The 20,587-nt window shown below is 37.2% G+C and overlaps 1 protein-coding gene across 1 annotated transcript in view; it reads left to right on the forward strand.

The window, feature by feature from the left end:
• Window positions 1-20,587, forward strand: part of PCSK5 (proprotein convertase subtilisin/kexin type 5) — a 246,494-nt gene that overhangs the window by 214,549 nt on the left and 11,358 nt on the right. Inside the window, exons 25-29 of the mRNA XM_040580316.1 lie at window positions 3,615-3,657; window positions 4,522-4,664; window positions 5,908-6,108; window positions 17,949-18,032; window positions 18,509-18,704. Coding sequence (XP_040436250.1) covers window positions 3,615-3,657; window positions 4,522-4,664; window positions 5,908-6,108; window positions 17,949-18,032; window positions 18,509-18,704 — 667 coding nt within the window. The remainder of the gene's footprint in view (window positions 1-3,614; window positions 3,658-4,521; window positions 4,665-5,907; window positions 6,109-17,948; window positions 18,033-18,508; window positions 18,705-20,587) is intronic.

Raw genomic sequence — 20,587 nt, forward strand, 5'->3', positions numbered from 1 at the left:
GGAACACTGCAATGTAATATAAAATCATTTTCCGTCATTACATTTAGTTAAACGGGAAAAGAAAGGTAAACCAGGCATTAAGTCCTAGGCAGTGAATATCCTGAACTTCTCCTAAATGTAAAAAAAGTTGAATGTATTCAGCACATTCTAGGCTCACAGCTGAGCCAATAAATAGTTCAAGAAATTTAATTTTCAAAAAAAGTCCATAAACAAAACAGGAAGCTAAAATAAAAGTTACAGTCTAAATACAGATCCTGCAAAATGTACCCCTGCACTTAACTTCAACTCCCAGCTTTATTGTATACAGTAGATAAAGTCAAGCATGCACACGAGTCATTGCAAGATCTGGGTCTAATTAGGTGGGATACTTTGAGTAAGTGCTACTCAAAAGTACAGTGGGCTAGCCATGTAAAGTTTCCAGAATTAGGATCTGCCTAAATACCACGAACACTCAAACACAGTGAAACAGTGACAAGGATTTCCAAAACACTCTGGAGTTCATTTTTAATATGGATGAACTTATGTACTAAATATTTCATTAAGCCTCTACAGTAATACTACAAAAAAATCACTCACAGTGTTCCTCTACATATTTGAACAAAAATACCCTTCCAGCTCAACAATGCTATGCTTGTAACACTAATGCCCATACTTCCTTCCCCAAGCAGAAAAAAAGATTAATTCATTTCGAATCGGAGAGCTCCAACAGTATGCATGAATGTTTGGCCTTTGACCAATATTTAATCTTTGCACGTACCTTTTCTGTGTTATAACATAGCTGCACTCCAGATGTATTGTACATGAGAAGGGTAGGGGGTGAAGAAGGGAACAGGAGTATCAGTTTATTACAGACAAGGAAAGAAACCAAATTACTTTTTCTATGAACTCTAGATGATCTTTACTTACCTAAGAAAACTGCAATAAAACCAGAAAGTCACAGAGGACTTTTTGTGTTGGAGACCTTATATTTTTAAATTGGTTGAATCTTGTTTCCAATGCTATCAAGATCGCTTTTGTTTCTGTCTTCAAAAGAGTGGCACAGACGCAACACAGTGGAAATCAACACAAATGGCAACTGTAAAATACAGATAAAATTTTAGCTGTTCTCATGACAAGTAGTCTTTTGGAGCATGACATACCAACCAACCCACTTTGCACCACAGAGATCTCGTTATTTATGGGCAAACAAAGGTCTCAGTGAATATAGGATGTTTGTTACTGCTAGTCCAAGAACTGATTGTGGCAGATTTTAAAGGAGCCACTGCTGAAGAACTACACATATAGCCATAAAATTCCCTAGACTTTTATTGTTAAAATTAATTTCCAATATTTATGAAACATAGCATGTATTAAATATCAAATTCACTATTGCAGTAATAGTTGCATATTCAGTGTTCTCTCTCCCTGCTATCAGATGATTGCCATCTTTGCATTCCTTTCTAAACTATGTTCATTATTCCTCAACAGTTTAAATTCAGAAACTATGACTAAGTATAGAAAGTGGTAGAACTTCTATTGAGTTGGTATGTCATTAAGAGAAAGAACAATGGTTCATTGTGTTGAGAGTGAGATATATATACATATACATATACATACACATATAGATATACATATACATATATATATAAAAAAAATGCTGATAAACATAATATGGTATACAAAACAGCAAATGAACTTAGGTGACAGTAGCCCAATGACAGCATGTTTTCAATTTGCAATATTGTCGAGAAATTCTCTGCCCACCTCCAAAATACTGAAGAAAGAATCAGTGCATTCCCAAGTGAAATACAGCAAGCCAGCTATTCCTATGAAATTTGTGGCCTTCTAATAAGGCATTTACTATTACCTCTTCTATCTAAACCTCTGTATAAGCAGTAGAATGCAAGTGCTATTTGTGGTAAAATTTCTTTTGCCCTCTTCACAATATGTATTTCAATCCCCAATTTAAAGAAACTGTTTTTACCCATTCTTTCCTAGATATTCTCTTTTAGATCCTAAACCAATGTAAAATACATGGTCTTTACTTAATGCTCACTTACTTAACCTGAGTTTTTCTAATCTCTTTCCAGAAGACAACCAGACATTGTGTCTTTTTTTTTGCAATCACTGCTGAGATCTGTCTCAAATTGAACTATATAGATAGTCATCCATACAGGCAAAACTGAGACAGCAGTTAGGAAATAAAAATGTCCTCAGAACCTTCCACAGGCAAGAGAGGAAACAGTCCTTTCTTCATAAAAGGCAGAAAGTTCCTAGAGATCTAGTTACTAAACCCACAAGCAATCCCAGCAATGTTAACATCTCTTTGATGTATACTTTATTCTTTCCATCATAAGGACTGTATGTACCAATACCCTAATAATTTTCAAAAGGTATAAATGCACTTATTTATTATCATTATCAGCCTGGCTCCTAACAACGGTCTACACACATTGTAAGAAAAAAACCCCATACAAATGGATTGGGGGGAAAAGTGTCATTATTCAGAAACAATATTAAAATTTCAGAAATCATTCAAAAAGAAGCCCTGGACAAACCAAATGTCTTTTATCTAGAAGTAAACAAAGTCTTCATAGACAATATTTTCATATTTTAAGAATATTTCCTGTCTTAACTTAAAATCTAATGCAAAGAGCACTAGATCAAGTGGTTGCTGTTTCTGTTTGTGCTCTAAGCAGTAAAGAGAACATTTTCACAGATCTGCAACATTTCTGGGAAAAACTTTACACCTCATAAATAAATTGCTAGAACTACTTGCAAAACCAAGTGCATGTTGCCTAATAAGTTTGCAAGTGTAAAGTGTGATTTATTGTAGACACAGTTCAAACAGACTCAGTGAAAAAATTGCCTTATAAGTACTATTAATATCAAAAATAATGTATAGGCATTTCATAGTAGAACAGTTTATAAATACATTCATCCAGGTTGTTCTGTTTCCTTCCATCCTGCTGCCTTTGGGATATTTAAGTAAGGTAAAAGAAATCAAAAGCTAATGGAAGATAATGAAAGGTTGTAGAAAATATTCTTCACTTCATGTGAGCTTCTTCTGTTCATTCAACAAAAATTTTGAATGCAAAAATTAATTTTCTGAAGAGAAAGTTTACCCAAAAGACTTGTCTAACCTCCCTCTGCCAAGTATAGAAAGGTGTTTTGTCTGGCTCAGCATTTTTAAGATTAAACTTCTATGTTTTTGAAAAGTTTACTTTTAGAGGTGCCAAATACTTTTAACTTATCTCTGCAACAACTAAAGAAATAGGATGAAACTCAGATTTGGATAACTTCTTTCAAGAGTTCATTTTGCCCAACCTGAGCTTCTGGGAAGGTTCTGCTTTTCAGAACAGCACTTCCTAAGCACTCAAGCACCTTCTAGGTACCTTGTGCTGATAACTCCAAAGTCACAAGTCACTGTGGAAATACAGGCCAGGACCTGATTGTGGAAGAGTTTATCTTCAAAAAATGTAAACAGATATTCAGAGACAAAAATTTTCTAGTTATGGCCATAGTGATTTTAATGTAAGAAATATTGACATTAAAATGGTGTAGCAACAACTCTTTTTAGCATTCTGGTTTTAACTCTGAGTATTATTTACAGAATTTCACATTTTTAATTTCAGATGACCCAAGAATCTGTATAACATGCATTCAGAACTATTATATGTAAGTATAGCTGTATAGCTCTTCACACTTACACATTTTCTAAAGCAAAAATGTGTGCTTCACTACACAGATCTGTGCTGTGTATGCTATCCCATTCCTTAAAAGTACTGCCTATCTGAGAAGAGTAACTTTGTAAAAAAGGCTTGGGAGATGTTGAAAAACTAGCCAATCACTCACTATCAGGGCCTTTTAAAACTTATGGACTGAAGTGAACTCTGTGTATATGAAGAGAGGAATATGGAACAGAGAGGTTCCAAAAGTTAAACAATGTGCCTGGATTTGGAACTAGTATGTTCCTAGTACATTGTGTCTTGTTCTTGCATTTGCAGTTCAGTAGGCACACTTTAAAATGTAAGGAGGTTAAGCAAATGAAAAACTTGTAGAATAATTGAAAGTTTAGCTTGAATGGAGGGAAAAGAAGAAATATATTGCTTTTCAAAGAGACAGTTAAGAAATCTCTATAAAAATTACCATGACAGAAGAAAATGTTGACTAAAAAAGCTATTCAATTTAACTATAAATAATGGGATTGGATTATATGTTTTTACAAGTGATCAGCTCATTACAACTACAATATAGTGATTTCTAATTAAGCATGCATTCATTTTTGTGCCTACACTTAGAAAAGAAAATCAAATTAGTTATACTTAAGAACGCTGAGATTATAAAACATGACTAGTTAATATCTACCAGCTGAAGAAATAACATAACCACAGATACACTTTGAATCCATTCTTAGAGGAATTATACCTGTTCATTAGGGTGAGAATAGAGCTTTACCACTACCATACCTAGAAACATACAGAAAACAAACTGAATGACCTCTAAATAAACTTTCTGATGATGTTCTACTTTATCTTACAGGTATAAGCAGCATTGCTATAAATACTGCCCAGAAAATATCTACACAGATGAAAGTTCTCTGCAGTGTAGAGAGTGTCCTAGCAACTGTGATAGCTGTGACAATGATAAGTGCAACTCATGTAAGGAAGGCTTTTATCTCTCAGGTAAGCAAAGTACTAAGTATATACACATATACAAAAGTATTTTAGACTTCTTCTTTAGAGAAGGAATCTGGACCCAAATTCTCAAATTCTTAAATCTCTTCTATAACAGACAGTGGAGGCTGATGGGAATTAGCCCCTTGCAGAATTGGGTCCTTTGCATTAACATAAGGTGGTTATGTTAGCCAATGGTGTTGTTTTGTTCAAAGGCTGCATATATTTGACTACATATTCCCCTTTTTTTTTTTTTCCCTAGTTTTGTTTTTAAGGCATTTCCACTATTTTGGGCAAATACAAAAAATACTGTACTTGATTTAGACTTTGTGAAAGGAGGGGTGTTTAACTCACAGGAAAACATGGAAATGTTTCCTTACTATGCGCAAGTCTAGTTTTACTTTGACTTTCAGGTCCACATAAGGTAACAAGCCTTAAACACTCTGAAACAAGCTCAGTTAAAACCACTACATTCCACATCAGTGTCACAAAAGCTAGAGATCTCTTAGCTTTATTAAGAAGCCATAAATCAGGCATGTCTGATTCAGACATAGTATCAAAAGAATTACAGCAAATCCTGAGATTATGGTATTCTTGTGCATTGGCTGCTGAAGGTGCTCAGTAGTGAAGTACAAAAGGATCCCACTCACTGAACACTCTGTGGTCACAACCTCAGGTGATCTGGTGGTCTACATTATTTTTAACTGAAATTGGAGGAAGATCAAAAAGCTATCAGTGTAACAACTTCTAGGGGTTTTGCTGCAGTATGCCAACCCTTAAACTGAACCACATTTACCCAAATTTAGCTTTATATTCACCAGAAACTAGAGATTCATCTGGTCCTCAAAGTTTGCATATATCTAACAATCTTAGGGAATACTGGACTTAGATTTTACAATGGGCCAGTATAATAATTGGGACTCAAACATAAACTTTTCATCCAGATTCAGACTTTTGTAAGATTGGTATGTGCCAAGATTTAGGATATGCATAAAAACCTATCTAGATATAAATTCAAGCACAGATTGGTTTGAAGTTTGTGGAATTTGTATAAGCAACTGATCTTAATTTAGGTTTCACACTAAAAAAATTGAGGTTATATAGCTACAGAAAGTTTCATGGCTTCTTATATACTCTTTTTTTTCTTAAACCATTTCTTGCTGGAGAAGAGAGATGCCATAGGTGAGGTACCTCCCTGTCAGGATTAACGGATCCATAGACACCATGATGCCAGACTTTGTTTCTGTGGCAGGTGGCACATGTCTGAGTGAGTGCGGAGATGGCTTCTTCACTGATGACATCTCTAGGGAATGCGAACCTTGCCACAGGAGCTGTGCAACGTGTGTTGGGTACAGCTATGAGAACTGTACTGAGTGCAAAAATGGTTTCCAGCTATCTCATGGGCAGTGTCTGAATCCAAGAAATTCTCCACCCAGTGGGAAGTTCTGGAGTGGTAAGTTGTAACAAATCCCTTAATCGTTCCTGTTTCTCTGAAGCCTACTAAAAATTTTACAAAGAGTTTATCAAGACCTTGCATCTTGAGTGAAACTGCACTTTTGCCAAACTTACTGTCACTTTAAAAGTATACTGACCAAAACATTTGGTTCAGAGTGTGAAATTCATCTTTCTGCAAAGGTTTTTATTATGTATTTTTATATTTATATGTATAAATATATATAAATGTATATATAAATGCATTTATTATGTAAAATGTATTAACATTTTAATACAACTTAGGTGTTCCTTATCTGGGGGTTATCTTATCTCGATAAATAAAAACATGAAAAGATAAAAAAGAAAAAGGTAAAAGATGGCTAACAGATTAAGGTACCGGGAGTTCCTTACCTAAAGTACTGGAAGCCTTACAGGCTATGTTTTAGACCAGTTTTGTGGCTATCAATTCCCTGCACAGAACTGAATGTACGTTGGAAGAAATGGAAAATAATCAAATATGTGTCTGTATGTGTGTGTAGAGTGTGTGTAAAAGCAAGCTCTTTTTCCCCTTCTCGCCCCAATGTAGGAATGCACCACTGCCTAAGGGACCAAACACAGGATGTAGAACTACATTCTGGAGTTCTTGTCTTACCTTGGTCACTTCCACAACCTTCACAAATTAATCAGTTCTTTCTTGGTGCCCTCATCTATAGCACGTGAAAAGTAATTCTTTGTTCTCAAAAGAAATAAAGGATTTAGAAGGAAAGTGGTTTTAGAATTTAAAGCTGTTGAATGATTTGTATTACATTTTTTAATTATTTTCCTCCATAAGCATCTTCCAATGCATCCCAGTACTGTCACAAATTTCTTGTTAAAAAAGTGTTAAATGGAAAGTGCATTGTAGAGTATTTGTCATTCCAATTAAGAGAGTTACATAAAGTACAATTGAAGAGGTTATGTTAACAAATGAGGAAGGGCTAATGGTGAATTTCTCCCCCAGCACACAAATTAAAACTAATTTGCTATGAACATTCAATCTTTTTAAGTGAAACCTGTGCAGAATGTGGAATCTCAATAGTTAGGATTGCAAGTGGCACTTTTTAATTGCATGTATCCCATACCCTCCAAAAAAGGGTAAAATTTCCTCCAGAGTTTCAATAGCTGCTTTGTTGATCGCTGAAAAAAAAGAAAATTCAGTGTCATATAATCCTTTCACTCTCTTTATATGGGTAAAGCATCAGCTGGCATAACATGTTCAGTTTTGGGCCCGGTGTTTCAAGCAATAAGTGGGCCAATTAGAAAGGAGAGAACTATGAGAAATCTAGGGGAAAAATCATTACAATGAAAGACTGAGATAAATGAGGAACTTGGAACTGAATGAGAAAGCTAAGAGGAACACAGTCAGAAAAAACAATGGAGTAGATCAGGTCTCTCTAAAGTCTTGCAGTAAACAGGACTTAAAACACAGAAAAGGAGTTTTAGATTTGGCATTGGGAAAATGGGGCTTTCAAATGGAGTAATGGAGTAATAGTAGAATTTTTGAGGACATTTGGGGATTTCCAACACCAGGGGTCTTTAAGAACACAGAAAAAGCATCTGACAGGGATGCTTACAAGAGACTAAATTACTTAAGGTCTCTTCCAGCTTTATTTTCTATCAAATACAGTTTTTTTCTATGTCTTCATTTGACTCAAATGCATCAAATAATTACTATCCTTAGATCTATATGACCTTGCATTAAAAACTAAAATACACTAACAAGTATTTTCAGAAAAAATATTGACCATTTCTATTCATTGCTTATCTATGGAGAAATGTTGTACCAAAAAGAGTGACATTTCTCCACTTCACAAAAAGAGCAAAGAGACCTAAAAAGGAGAAATATTAATAGAAAGTTGGTCTCCTCCATGCATTTCCTTGTGTTTAATCCACATGAGTAAGTATTTTTTCAATTTGCAACTATCTGCATCAGTGCCATGGAAAAAACACATCTGTAGTTTCGCCTATCTATTGGTTATCTGTTTCTCACTGTCAAATGAAGTGAATCATTGCCAGATTTTTTCCTTTGAGCAGGCAACTGATGCACTTTTGTATACATGAGCACTGCTGTGCTGTGAAGCCTCTTTCTCTCCCATCTCGTGCAGTTTCTCTTTCCTTCCATCTTACCTAGGGGCATTTCAAACTTAAAATACATCTCTCTCAGACCTGTAACTGGCTTGAACATTAATTACTGCTCCAAAGTCACAGGATTCCTGCTGCAGCTGGTGATGGAAGCCAGGGAACCTGGCTGGCTGCTCTTCACCTTTTCTTTGATAGGCTTGCTGGGATTCCCACAGTATGGCAGCACCTGTGCCACGTAAGTGCTGAGAACATGATGTTGAATGTGGTGATAATTTGAGCTTATTTTCACCAGGCTAGGCTTCCAAATAGTAGTAAACTTCAAGTCAAGGTGTTAATGAAGTTGTCACTGTCTTTACTGAAGTTACACCCTGAATAACTACCTTTATCAATACATTGTGAGGTTTCTTGCTCAAATACTGCAGGGATCATCTGGTTCTGGTAACAATCGTTTTCACTTGCTGATTAACAGCAAAATCTAAATGGTTGATTTTTTGGCTAGAATATCACTCTTTCATTCATTTCTTTTGAAGATGCATTCAAGAGGCAGATAGATATCAGCTGAGCCCAGATTTTCAACTGTGCCATCTATATTTGAAAATCTTGTTCCATGCTGAAGATCTTTGACAAAAAAGAAAGGATTCAGGCAGGACCAAACCACATTTAACTCTAGCAGTACATTGCTCCAATAGGGTAGTTCCTAGTTAGAGACTGCAGTACATTTCACACCCTGATAATGTTTAAAAATACATGGATAACTTTAAAGGAAAAAAAGAAAAGGAAACGTTTTCATTATCTGTTATAATTATTTTCTTCATTGTCAAAAGCTTTCTGAAACCAAATAAAATTTAGGAGAGGCAGCTGCTGTCCTTTATTGCTTTGTTCAACAGTGCTGTAGGATCAGTACAAGAATGGACAAAATGAAAACCTACCTGTGCTCCTTAAAGATTACTGTCAGTGAGGATTCTGGCTGGCATACCTGTACAGAAAAACTCGCTGGGCCTGGAACAATGAATCTTCTCAGATCTCCTTAAGTATTTCTGTAGGGCTTCCTCTTTTCCATTTTTTATTTTAAAGAACATTATGAGAACAGAAAAAATACCTTTTCTTTCATAGCTGGGTGTGAAGTCATAGCATCTTTCCAAGTTTTTCACTGCTTTCTCTGGATAGATCTCCAAATATTTCAGCCCAGTTTTTGGTTTGGGTGGGGGTTTTGGGGGTTTTTTTGGGTAGTTTTTGTTTTGTTCTTTAGCTTGTTAATAGCTACTTTGCTTTCTCCAGGGTTATCTCTTCTTAGCAAAATATAAGGATCTTCCACTTCATCTGTTGTCAAACTCAGTTTCTAAGGGTAGCCTGTCATGCAGCGTGGGCACAGTCCAAGAAGCTTGTCCATTCTGCAGGGGCTATTAGAATACTTTCACATTTGTTCTCCAGCCCAGCATAGGCAAGACTGTGGCTGAGATTCACCTTTTGGCTCTCATCCCCTATGCCCGTTTACCAAATCACCCTTCTTCCACTGGGTGCTTCATTTGTGCAGCACCATGACAGAGCTGGCTCTGAGCTTCAGTGGCCTGAATTAAAGAATCTAATTAAAGAATACAGGCCAGACAATTATTAATCCTTCCACTTTAGGGGAATGAGCTAGGCGTGGGGGCCAAGTATGAAATAAACAGCCTCGCCCCTGTCATGGGAATGAAGATGAGATCGCACCAACCTCATCCTCAGCACATGCCCTGCTCCAGACAGTGTAGGAAGACAACACAACTAGGAAGATAGCCAAAATTTCCAAATTCAGTAGTTTACATCAGCTTTTACCATGTTCGTCTTCTGTTTACTCTTTTTCTTTAGAAACGTTACTAACAGAGAGTTGAGGTATTAGACCTTGAACTGTATTTACAAATAATGAAGCCATTTCTCTTTGGCTTTTCCAGCCACACGGATTCAATGGGTTCCATGGTGGTTTTAGTTGACTATGTTGATATACCATATGGGACAAACTGAGTTTTGGGAAACAAAGACTGTTGTTTTGTTTGGTTCCAAAGTTAATATAAATTAAAGGGCTGCACATCAAAGCCTGCCGTGGAGAAACCAACATAGTCTGACTTTCTTCACAGTATGAGAGACTAGTCCATCTAGGTGAGGTTCAAAACCTTTGTGAATGTGGAACACAATTTTTTCCCCATGTTTAAGCTTTCACTTCCATTTCTTATGCGAGAATAAATAATAGACTGGTCTTATGAATTTTAATGAGCACACACTCCAACAAAACATTCTATAAAAAAAAACAACTTTCTAAAATTATATTTACTTTGGGGGTATACTCTGCTGGGCAAACAGTTCAGCTCATACCAGGAATCATTAAATAGTCATATCTAAGTCTGAAATAATGCAACAGACCATGTCTGTTATCCAGGCTTTTAAAAAGACAGGGCAAGCCAAGAAGGAGGGGGGGGGCGGGGCGAGGAACAAAAAAAGAAAGAAAAGAGAGAGGGCGATTGAGCTCTGTGTTTCTAGCATGAAACATCTGTATTTTATCTCATGTACCAGATGATGAAATTACTTTGGAAGCCAGGAGACACACTAGTGTAAGCTTGATTCACCAAGTGAATGCATATACCCTTTCAACTGGATTAGACATTTTGCAAGTTATGGTGAGGTCTTCATCTTGTCTGATCACTGTACATATGACTCCCAAAAAAGTTGTTTGTACCTCAGTTATATGGCTTAGTCTACCACATTCTTCTGAAAAGTACAAAAGGAAAAAAATGGGTATGGAATGAGGCCTGTTTCTGATGCAAACTCAAAACAGAATATATGCTTCTTTACATGCAGATAATACATGCTGTAGTAAATTGCACAGCTAAATAGCAGCTGGTTCTGTTTACTATTGCATACCACCCCCAATAATAAGAGCAACCTCCCACAAGCAGCCATTGATCAACTGCATCCATCCTGCTTATTTTCCTAAACACAGAGTAAAACAAAAACAGTAAAAGAGTACTGGTTGAGAGAAAACAATAACTCAGGCTTTAAAAGGATTATTTATAAGGACCTTTACACAGCTATGCAGATAAAGGTTTGAGAATATGGAAGAGAGGAAAAAAAGGAATGGGGTGGGTAGAAGACAGTAGAGAAATCAGCAGCAAGGGAGAGCAGGTCATAGTCTTCCAAATGTGAAAATGTTATGTATGACATTTAGAGTGCAGGATTAGAGCATCATGGGAAGAGTAAGGAGACCTTTTTAAGCATCACCCATATGTGAAATTTCAGGTTGCTAGAGGCAAGCAAAAATGATTCATTATCCCATATGTTCTTAGCCATGCCAATTTCATATTCTAGCTATTTGTTTGTGAAGTAATCCTATGGTTGTAACAAGGTAACTAGGTTGGGAATTAATGGTTATTGGGGATTGTGATTTACTTCTCAGCACTCTTATAGTTTCCTTAAATTTACAGTTCACATAAGTCTTCAAAATGGGATAGGTCTAGTATTTTATTACCTAAGTATATTGTTTTCATTATGCTTTACCATGTCTATGTAATTGTAATTACTTCATGGAGATAGGTAACCTGTTCTGATGTTTTTATTCATTACTGTACCAGTTTTGCAAGGTCAGCACCATGTGCAGAATAAATTCTAACAAACTAAGTTACAACTCAACTGGATCACGTTCAAGTCAAATCTCACTACCCACAGTAAATGCTAGACAGGTCACATTCTAAAAGGAATACATGTGCAGTTACAAACAGCCATGGCACTTCATTTCCTTCTGCATTCCTCACTGCAGCAATTGTGCCGTGGTCCAACAATAAAATACTGTAAAATTACTCTTCTTGTAGAAGTCAATGTCTAGAAGATTAGGGTATTACAAATGTACCCAGGGAAATACTTTGACAGCAACTTAAAAATGCAAGTTTTTAAGTCCCGCTTTTACTCATAGAACAGCATGAATAAATAAGATTTAAAATGAAGAAAACAAACCATCTTTTGTCAGTCTGAACACTTACTGCTTGCACTACCTGGCACAAAGAGCCATTGCGCATAAGGAGCAGTTAGAGAGAGAAAGATCGACAGCACAAAGAGGATGAGCATATACTAGCAAGAACTCTTATAAGGCAGCTGTGTGTTTAAATGAAATTAAGGAGGGACTATAAGGAATGCTATTATGTTTAAAGGCATGTCTCTTTAGATACGGCTGTATCTCTGCTCATACGTCCTCAGGTTTTGTACAGGGTTTCCTGTCCTTTTTTTTTTTTAATAAACTCTACATTTTCCAGAACAAGTGGTCAGCATGTGAAGAGGACCAGACTTCTTTCCACATGGACCTATGTTTTTTACACTGAATATTTTTGAAGACATGTTTAATTACTCTCTAAAATAAGACTGAAAAATTCTGGGAGCTCAAAGTAAGATCACTTAAGCAAAAAGAATAGAAATATGGGGACATTGTGTTAAATGGAGCTAAATTTTCACTCATTTTTTCCTTAACTCAGTTCAGGGTCACAATTAAAGTCTTACATTACTAGGTTTCAAGAAAATCTGCCGTTGTCTCATTTATGTTGCATAACCTCAAATGAGAAAAGAACATAGAAAAAATATCTTTTCCAGTCTTCCCCCACTCTTCCAGTTAGATAATCCCTTGAATAAACTGAATGGGTAAAAGCACTATGGTAGCTTCAGAGCTACAGTAAACCTTAGCTCAAGAAGCAGCACAGCACAATTCAGTTTCTAGAAAGGAATAGGAGAGACTTAGCTGGGTGTTTGTCAAAGTTGTTACTCATTCTGACAACGACACAAGAATCAACATGACATTGAGTCAGATTCTGACCTGAAGAGAGTTTAAATAGAAGGCATTTTCATCGGCGGGGGGGGGGGGGGGGGGGGGGGGAAGAAAAAAAAAAAACCAACCAAACAACCAAATCTGAAAAACAAAACAACCAAGAAAGAATATAAGCGTAAGGATAAAAATAGCTCAAGTAGGTCTGAAAAGGTCATATGCTTTGACCTTTAAAAAAGAAGAGTAGAACAATACAATAACATACAGTGTTTTTTCAGAATCAGTGTCCCACTTTTAGAATACGGGTAGTTTACAACTCTACATTGTAGACTTATGGCTTCTACATTCACAACTTTAATTTCACAACTTTAACCGTAAGAGCTACAGACTGAAATTTTAAAGGAAAGCTTGTTGGATTCTCAAGTACAGAATGGCATCCTTTAGAGGTAAGTAAAATACAGCCCAACAGCTAAAACCTGTAATTTCCGAGCTTTCCATTTATCATTACTGGAAAGACCAAGGAAATACATGTTGCATGACCATTTTTCAGCTCTGTAAGGCTATTCTTTGGAAAGCTCTGGTTACATTACTGCGAGTAGTGTGCACAGGTTTCTGTAAACAAATCTTTTGAATCACATTTGCCCATTTGGGAAGCTTCTTACTATGCAAGAAAATCACATTTAAAACCTTGATATTATTTTAAATATGGGGGGTTTGGGGGGTGTGCATGCATGCGAGCTATTTATTAAATTAAAACCTATTTCCAGTCAGTAAGAGCTTTATCACAGGAAAAATTCATTTTAACTGTCCAGAATTAACAAAAAAAATTAAAAATAATTATAAAATTTCTTCTGTCAGTGCTAAAGTTGAGACATTTAAATGCCTATATTTGACTGAAAAGTTAAAGATTGTCTCCTGTGCCAATTATCAGAAGCCCAATTGCTTGTGTACATTCCCCTCTGGTGGAGACTAACAAATATTACAGAAAACAACAAAAGCTGCCAAAGGGGCAAGGATTAAATGGAAATAAATAGTACTTCATTGAAAAAGATCTTTATTTTTAATTGTAAGGCTTGAATAGTTTTGAAACAATGAGCTTGTCTGAACATTCTTCAGCAGTAGTCAACAACTTCTTTGCTTAACCTTACCTTTTTGCTATTTATTTTTTATATTACACCAACTCCCTTGCCAGAATCAAGGTCTGTTTCCCCTGGCAACACATACTTCAGTAATATTTCTGGCTTTCTTCTTCACACACATCAGCGGTATTAAATTACAACACTTAAGACTACCCAGTAGGGATTTTAAAAAATTAAAACACAGACCAGAGTAAGGTAGCTGGATGCAAAGCTGCTGAAAAGGGAAATGAAAATTTGTATTATTTGCTACAAATTTAGAAAAAGGTCAATGACATTTTTAGTGGGAAAATCAGAACTCTGCCTTGACAAATTCTGAAGGTTTATCAAAGCAGCTGATGGAGGAACAGAGAATGTGCAACTGCAAGCAGACATCAGGCACAGATGGTCTTTCTTTCACCCAAGGTTCTAGAGGTGAGGTGAAAAATATTAATTAAAAACTACATGGCTGTGCAAGATATCATCAATTAGTCAATGTTCTTTTTCAGAGAGTGTCAAATGACTAGCATCTAAAACGGAAAAATCTTAGGATCTGCAGGCCGGTGGGGATCTTCTCTCCAGAGCAAAAAAAGAGAGAAGGTCTGCATATTTAAGGATAACAGAATAGAAAATCTATTAATAACAAACATTCAGCTTTCCCAGAGTATTCCTTAAACTCTTACAGATGACATCAAGAAGGACACTCTTTAAGGATTTGACCAATAGTGAAGAGTCAGGAAAAAACATGAAGCTAAGGAATAATCTCTCGAAAAAAAATCCTGTAACAGTGAATTTCTGCATCTCACAAGAGTCAGCAATGGTCACCAGCAAATTACTTTGAGCATTATTTGGATAACCAAACTGAAAATGCTTGTGTGCTATATTGTTAGGTGCATCTAGAGCCTTAAGAGGGATGCGAACTGCCCTGTACACTCAGAGGCACTTAAATGGACTAGAATCCTCTTGGAACAGAATGTTGTAGCCTGAAATATGGAAAACAGGTCTTCAGCAGGGGAAAAAAAGCCATGGAAAATACATCAGCATGAGACAGAAAGGATATAAACGCACAGAATCTGCTGTTGCAGAAAGCCTTACAAGATATCCACCTTCACACACTTTAAAGGGCTAAGAAAAGCAGAACAAAACGCTGATTGTCCTCAAGAAGGATGAAACTTACAGGAAAATAAAAACAGTGTTTTAAAATTAGGTTGTAACTCTAGCTCTTCACTCCCTACACTATACAATTATTGATCTATATGTAAATATATAACTTAAGCATATGTAATAGAAAGTACAGAGCCTAATCAGGATTTTTCAAGAAATCTCCTTTCACCCAAAATATTCATTGAATCTGACAAATGCCTCCCCAACAGCCACAGCACTGAGGCCCCAGTTATACTGTTGGTACCAGAAGATGAGGCATTTCATTGATGCTTTAGGTAGCACTGAACTCACTTCACACAGTGAGGTGTCCTTTTGCCACTCCAGTCTTGTTAATACCTGCCCTTGTGCTGTGCCCCTACCCCTGCAACTTCAGATATTATTTCACAGTAATTCCCTTCCCCTCCACCCTTTGGGCTCCTGATGCTTATACATCACTTCCACTTTTTCTTCTTCCACATGCCAGGGACTCTGTACCTTCCTCACTCTTTCATGTCTTTCCAAAGAGCTTTTCCAGAAGTTTTCACTTTTGCATACTGATTATTACCTGATACTATACACCTTACCTTCAGCTATGGTCAATATGAAGTCACAAAGGTAACACAGCCTTCCTGTGTGCTCAGACCCAGGGATTTATGTCAGCAGTTTAACAGTGCTTGAGGCAGAACATCGCAACATTCAGTTTCAAACTTTTTGTACTGCCAGAAGACCTCTGTGCCTTTGGAGTTGAAAATTGTCTTCAGATGGTACTTACTGAAGTACTGTCCTGGTCCCAACTCTCTTGGTCCTTCATAGGTCTCTGACTCACCATGGCCACCAACACTTTTGGCTACTATAGCCAACACTAAAGCTATCTGATGTCTTGCGGGGTATACACAAGGGTATACAATTCATCCATTAGCCTCTGACTGGGCAGACCCAGTCTCCAGTCTGGACTGTCACAACCCATGCTCACCCTGACAGTGTGCAGCTTTCTTCTGTAACATACATTATCCTGTGGATCCTATGGCCTGTGCCTGTACTCTGTAAACGCTCTTGGGCCCTTGTTCAGGGAAGGGTGCTGCAGCCAGAAGGGTGGTGACAAGGAAAACTCTCCTCATCTCCTGCTGTATCTGGACCTGCTTTATACTGTGCCAGTTACCAGCAAGAGCTGCAACACTACAGGCTTTCACTACCCTGTGCAAGTAGTATTCACATGTAGTCCTGGTAAAGAATGACTAAACATGTCCTTGCTGAGTGTCCTACTGCTAAACAGCCAGCTGTGATCTGCTGTGCTGTCCCTGGACCCTCCTGAGTCGTTCAGGGACAGTATATTGAGAGGGTTTTTTTTTAATGCAGAGAGTTTTAAAGACGTTCTAAGCTGCTGGTCAGCTGCAGGTCAGCTGCAGGTCAGCTGTGAGTCAGATGTGGGAGTGACACACTCTTACGGACCGTTTCCTAGTCATATTGAATGTGGACCTAACTTACTTCACTAAGATAGCTATGGCTCAGCTGATTCAGCAGTACAGTTATAAATAATAATTATTATTAATATTTTTATTATTATTATGCTGCCTTCTGCCCTGTGCCATGTTATGTACACTCCTACTTTTCTGCCGAGTGCCTCTCTGCTTAGTAAAATGTGCACCTGTGGGAAAGGGATCTACATAATTTTCCTTTTCTCCTCTCTCTTTTTGCTTGAAGCATTTGCTTTCATGACTTTTATTCAAAATGTCAACATTTTTAACTACCTTGCCATAACAAGCAGAACAAAAAAGGTGTAGTGATATGCTGCACGTGGCTAATGGATACTGTCAGTCAGTCCATCAACTTATAGAAATCATACATATTTAATTGGCAGGATGAGACGGATGTGCTAACTGAGGTGCAAAGCTCAATCTGCAACCAACTTCTGATTCATTCTTTAAGGTTACTGTCTTCTCTCTGCTGGTCCACAATTACTTTTTCATCAAACGTGTTTACCCATTTTTGTAATGCTTGGATCAAAATACAGAGCTGCATGCTGGGATGTGTCACATTGCATGACACTTCCTCTATATTAAGTATGATCCCCAAATCTCCTCATCATTTTGGAGCTGAGTAACACACTGAATAAAGTCCATTCAAAGCATAACCAAAGTCAGTTTTCCACAGCCATAAAACCTCATTTGACAAACATCAGACTCTTCCTTTTGGAGGGAAATAGCAGGCAATATAGCAGGCAATAGTTTTGAGGAGAACTACTTAACAGATCTTCTCTCCAAACACTCATTTCTCTCTCCTTTCTATGCAGTTTTCCCCCTTAGTTACAGGGTAATGATGTTCTGCAACCAGCTAGCACAAGATCCCTATATTACCTCACTACACCTAGTCCTCCAAATGTACATACTTTCTAGCTCTTCCTGTATGTAATCTATTAGGATTACAGAACTGGATTTGGCTCTGGAGCAAATCTCAGGATATCTTACTGAATCTGAGGATAACATTTATATTTTCCTTTATTACAACTCTTAACTTCCCATTTCAGAGAGTGGAACTGAACACAATCATCAAGTTCTTGAACTTTGTGAATTCCAAAAATTCACAGAGATACACTTCCTAAACTTAGAAAAAGCAATACGAAATGGCCCTCCTAAAGGGAGGAGAAATAAACAAAAACGAGCTGTAAAACAGCAAAAAAAGGGTTTTTTTTTTTTCCTTTCATCCCAGATGCAAAGCAAAAATTGCAGTCCTGTGACCCTTCATGTAGGACCTGTGAGAAATCTGCTGAAATATGTACTTCATGTCCAGAAGGTAAGAGACTTCAGCCTCTTTGGGTAATTTTTGCAGAAGGCTAAAATATTCTCTATCCTACACACTTCCAGGGAATATTTTTGTCAGTAGTCACTAGAAATTTCTTTGACAGCTTAAAGCATAGTCAGGTAATCAGATAATTGCCAGATGAAGTCAGGCATCAGCTAGGAATTAAGCACATTCTCTTGGCAATACAGGTAAAAAAATCATTAGCTGGATGTTGTTCCTTTTCTTTCTTTTCAATGCAGGAATTACTGAATTGGAATTTATGCAGGAAGATACCTTAAATTTCAGAGAAGGTTGAGCAAACTACTTTGGGAAATGGCTTAAAGAATATTTTATTCATGGGTTTTTTTAAGTATCAAAAAGTTAAATTGTGAGGAAGTTGAAAGTTTTTTTATAGACATTCAAGTCAAGAATCTTTCAAATATATTTCTAACTGATGCCTTTCCCCACCTGGGTTGCTCTTTTGCCAGGAAAATTTCTTATCAACAATAGCTGTGTTTCTCTGTGCCCTCAAAAAACTTTCGGCAATGTTGCAAGTGGAAAGTGTGAGATGTGCATGGACGGCTGTGAGGTGTGCTTCGACCACTGGCACTGTCAGAAGTGTCAGGCTGACCAGGCCCAGCTGCTTTTCATCCACAAAGGCAGATGTTTACAGGAATGCCCTGAGTAAGTAACTCCTGTTGGATGGCTGTTTTTTATTTTTTCACTGTGCTCCTTCTCTTTAAACTTCAGATCCATTACAAACCTTTCAAGGGAGACCTTAATGTAAGCTACCAGAAACTATCACATGGTAAAAGCAATTTTCAGCTGGCCTGAATAAACAGCATTTTCTCTTGCTTAGAGAAAAAGTGAAAAATCAAAAGTGAAAATAGACATGAAATCCTATGACAGATGGTACAGCTCCCATTGACTTCAATAGGGCCATTGTACTTCAGGATGGTTCTTTATATTGACCGAAAAAAAGCCTCTAATCATCCTCTTAACTTGTTCCTTCCTCAAAGTAGTACAGAGCAGGGGCATGAACTCAGAAATGGGAATCAAACTCCTGATATGGAAATGCAGTGCCTAGTGATGTGTTTCTTTCCTTGGCTTATCTTCTTTACTTTTTCCTATAATAAACAGAACTCAGGAAGAAAGATTCCCATTTGACTGCAATGGATATTAGATCAGACTTGAGCAGATCAGGTCCTCCTGTTTCTCTGCTTTTTTTATCAGCATTCATCATACCTGTACATACACATAAAATCTGTGCTATGCAGTATGAAGACCTTGCTTGATTAACCTTTTTCTTTAGAAAAATGTGCAGATCCTGCTTTTCTTACGATTAAGTAGAAATTGTCCGGCAGTACTTTCCTGCTAACTTTGTGAAATAAGTCCATAAGGGCCAGTGGAACAGATTCTGATCATCAAATATCAGAGTAAATGCAAAGTAACTCACTAAAGCCTACTCCAGCCCAGAAACAACTTAATACCAGAAATTGTGGTATACAAGCAAAGATAAAGTTTTGGCATTAAAATGTTGGTTCTCAGTACTCATTCCCCAGAGTTATCCCTCACAAGATCAACATAACAAATCTAAACCTTTTCATGTATCACTAGTCTTTTCAGCTGTTATTATCCCTCTTTTTTTTTCCAAATTCCAAACTACAAATAATGGTTTCCCAGACATCATTCAGCAAAGTCCACCAGAGTTAAACGCTGGCTTCAGCCTCTGAGGCAAAGTTCTTAAGGCATAACTACTCTCCACTGGAACAGAGGATAATATGAGAGTTTTTTAGGGTTTTTGAGCTTTGGGACATGCTGTAGGGTATGGAAAAGGTTGACTTGCTGCACTGGTAATTTCTGGCACAGGATTTTGAAAAACTGGGCCAGCTGAGTACTCAGGACGGAAACAAGAGAAGACAGGACTGTAAGAAACAGATGTAGGATTATGACAAAGGTTGGGAGAAAAAAAGAAGAGGAGGATAGATGGTAGGCACAGCTCTTACCTTTTTTCTAACCTTGCTCCTAATGCATCTCCTCAGCCTTTCTTTCAAAAGATCATCTCCAAGAAGGAAAAGAGAAGTACTCCTCTACAGGGAAGAATAAGCTTGTTAATGTGAAGTACATGTTCTGGGACTACTTTCTATGCCAACTTCTTTCTTAGTTTTCATCAATGGCTGTATGCATATGAGTTAACAATCATCTCAAAATGTGGACTTGCTTGTCCATTAACCTTCTAACATTTTGATTTTGAATTTAGGCAGATTGGATTGCATCTAGCCTCTCCTTTTATCTCTTTTCTCCTGAAATATAGGTGCAATTTTTTACTATGTTTTCTTTATGAATGATTGTCCCAGCCATGGTTGTCTATGGTTGTTCTCGCACCAGATACCAGTAAAACATGCTCCTACTTCACCGTCTCTAGCTTGTTGTCACTAAACGGAGGTACTACTTAAGCATCCTGGGTTGGTTGGGGTTTTTTAATCCCAGGCCTCCTTATTCTTCCCAGCCTTCACACTTCCAGGGTTTTCTACTCTCTTTCTCCCCTCTGGGGCCACTGAGGCTGT

This window comes from Falco naumanni, chromosome Z (genome assembly GCF_017639655.2).
Source record: "Falco naumanni isolate bFalNau1 chromosome Z, bFalNau1.pat, whole genome shotgun sequence".
NCBI lineage: Eukaryota > Metazoa > Chordata > Aves > Falconiformes > Falconidae > Falco > Falco naumanni.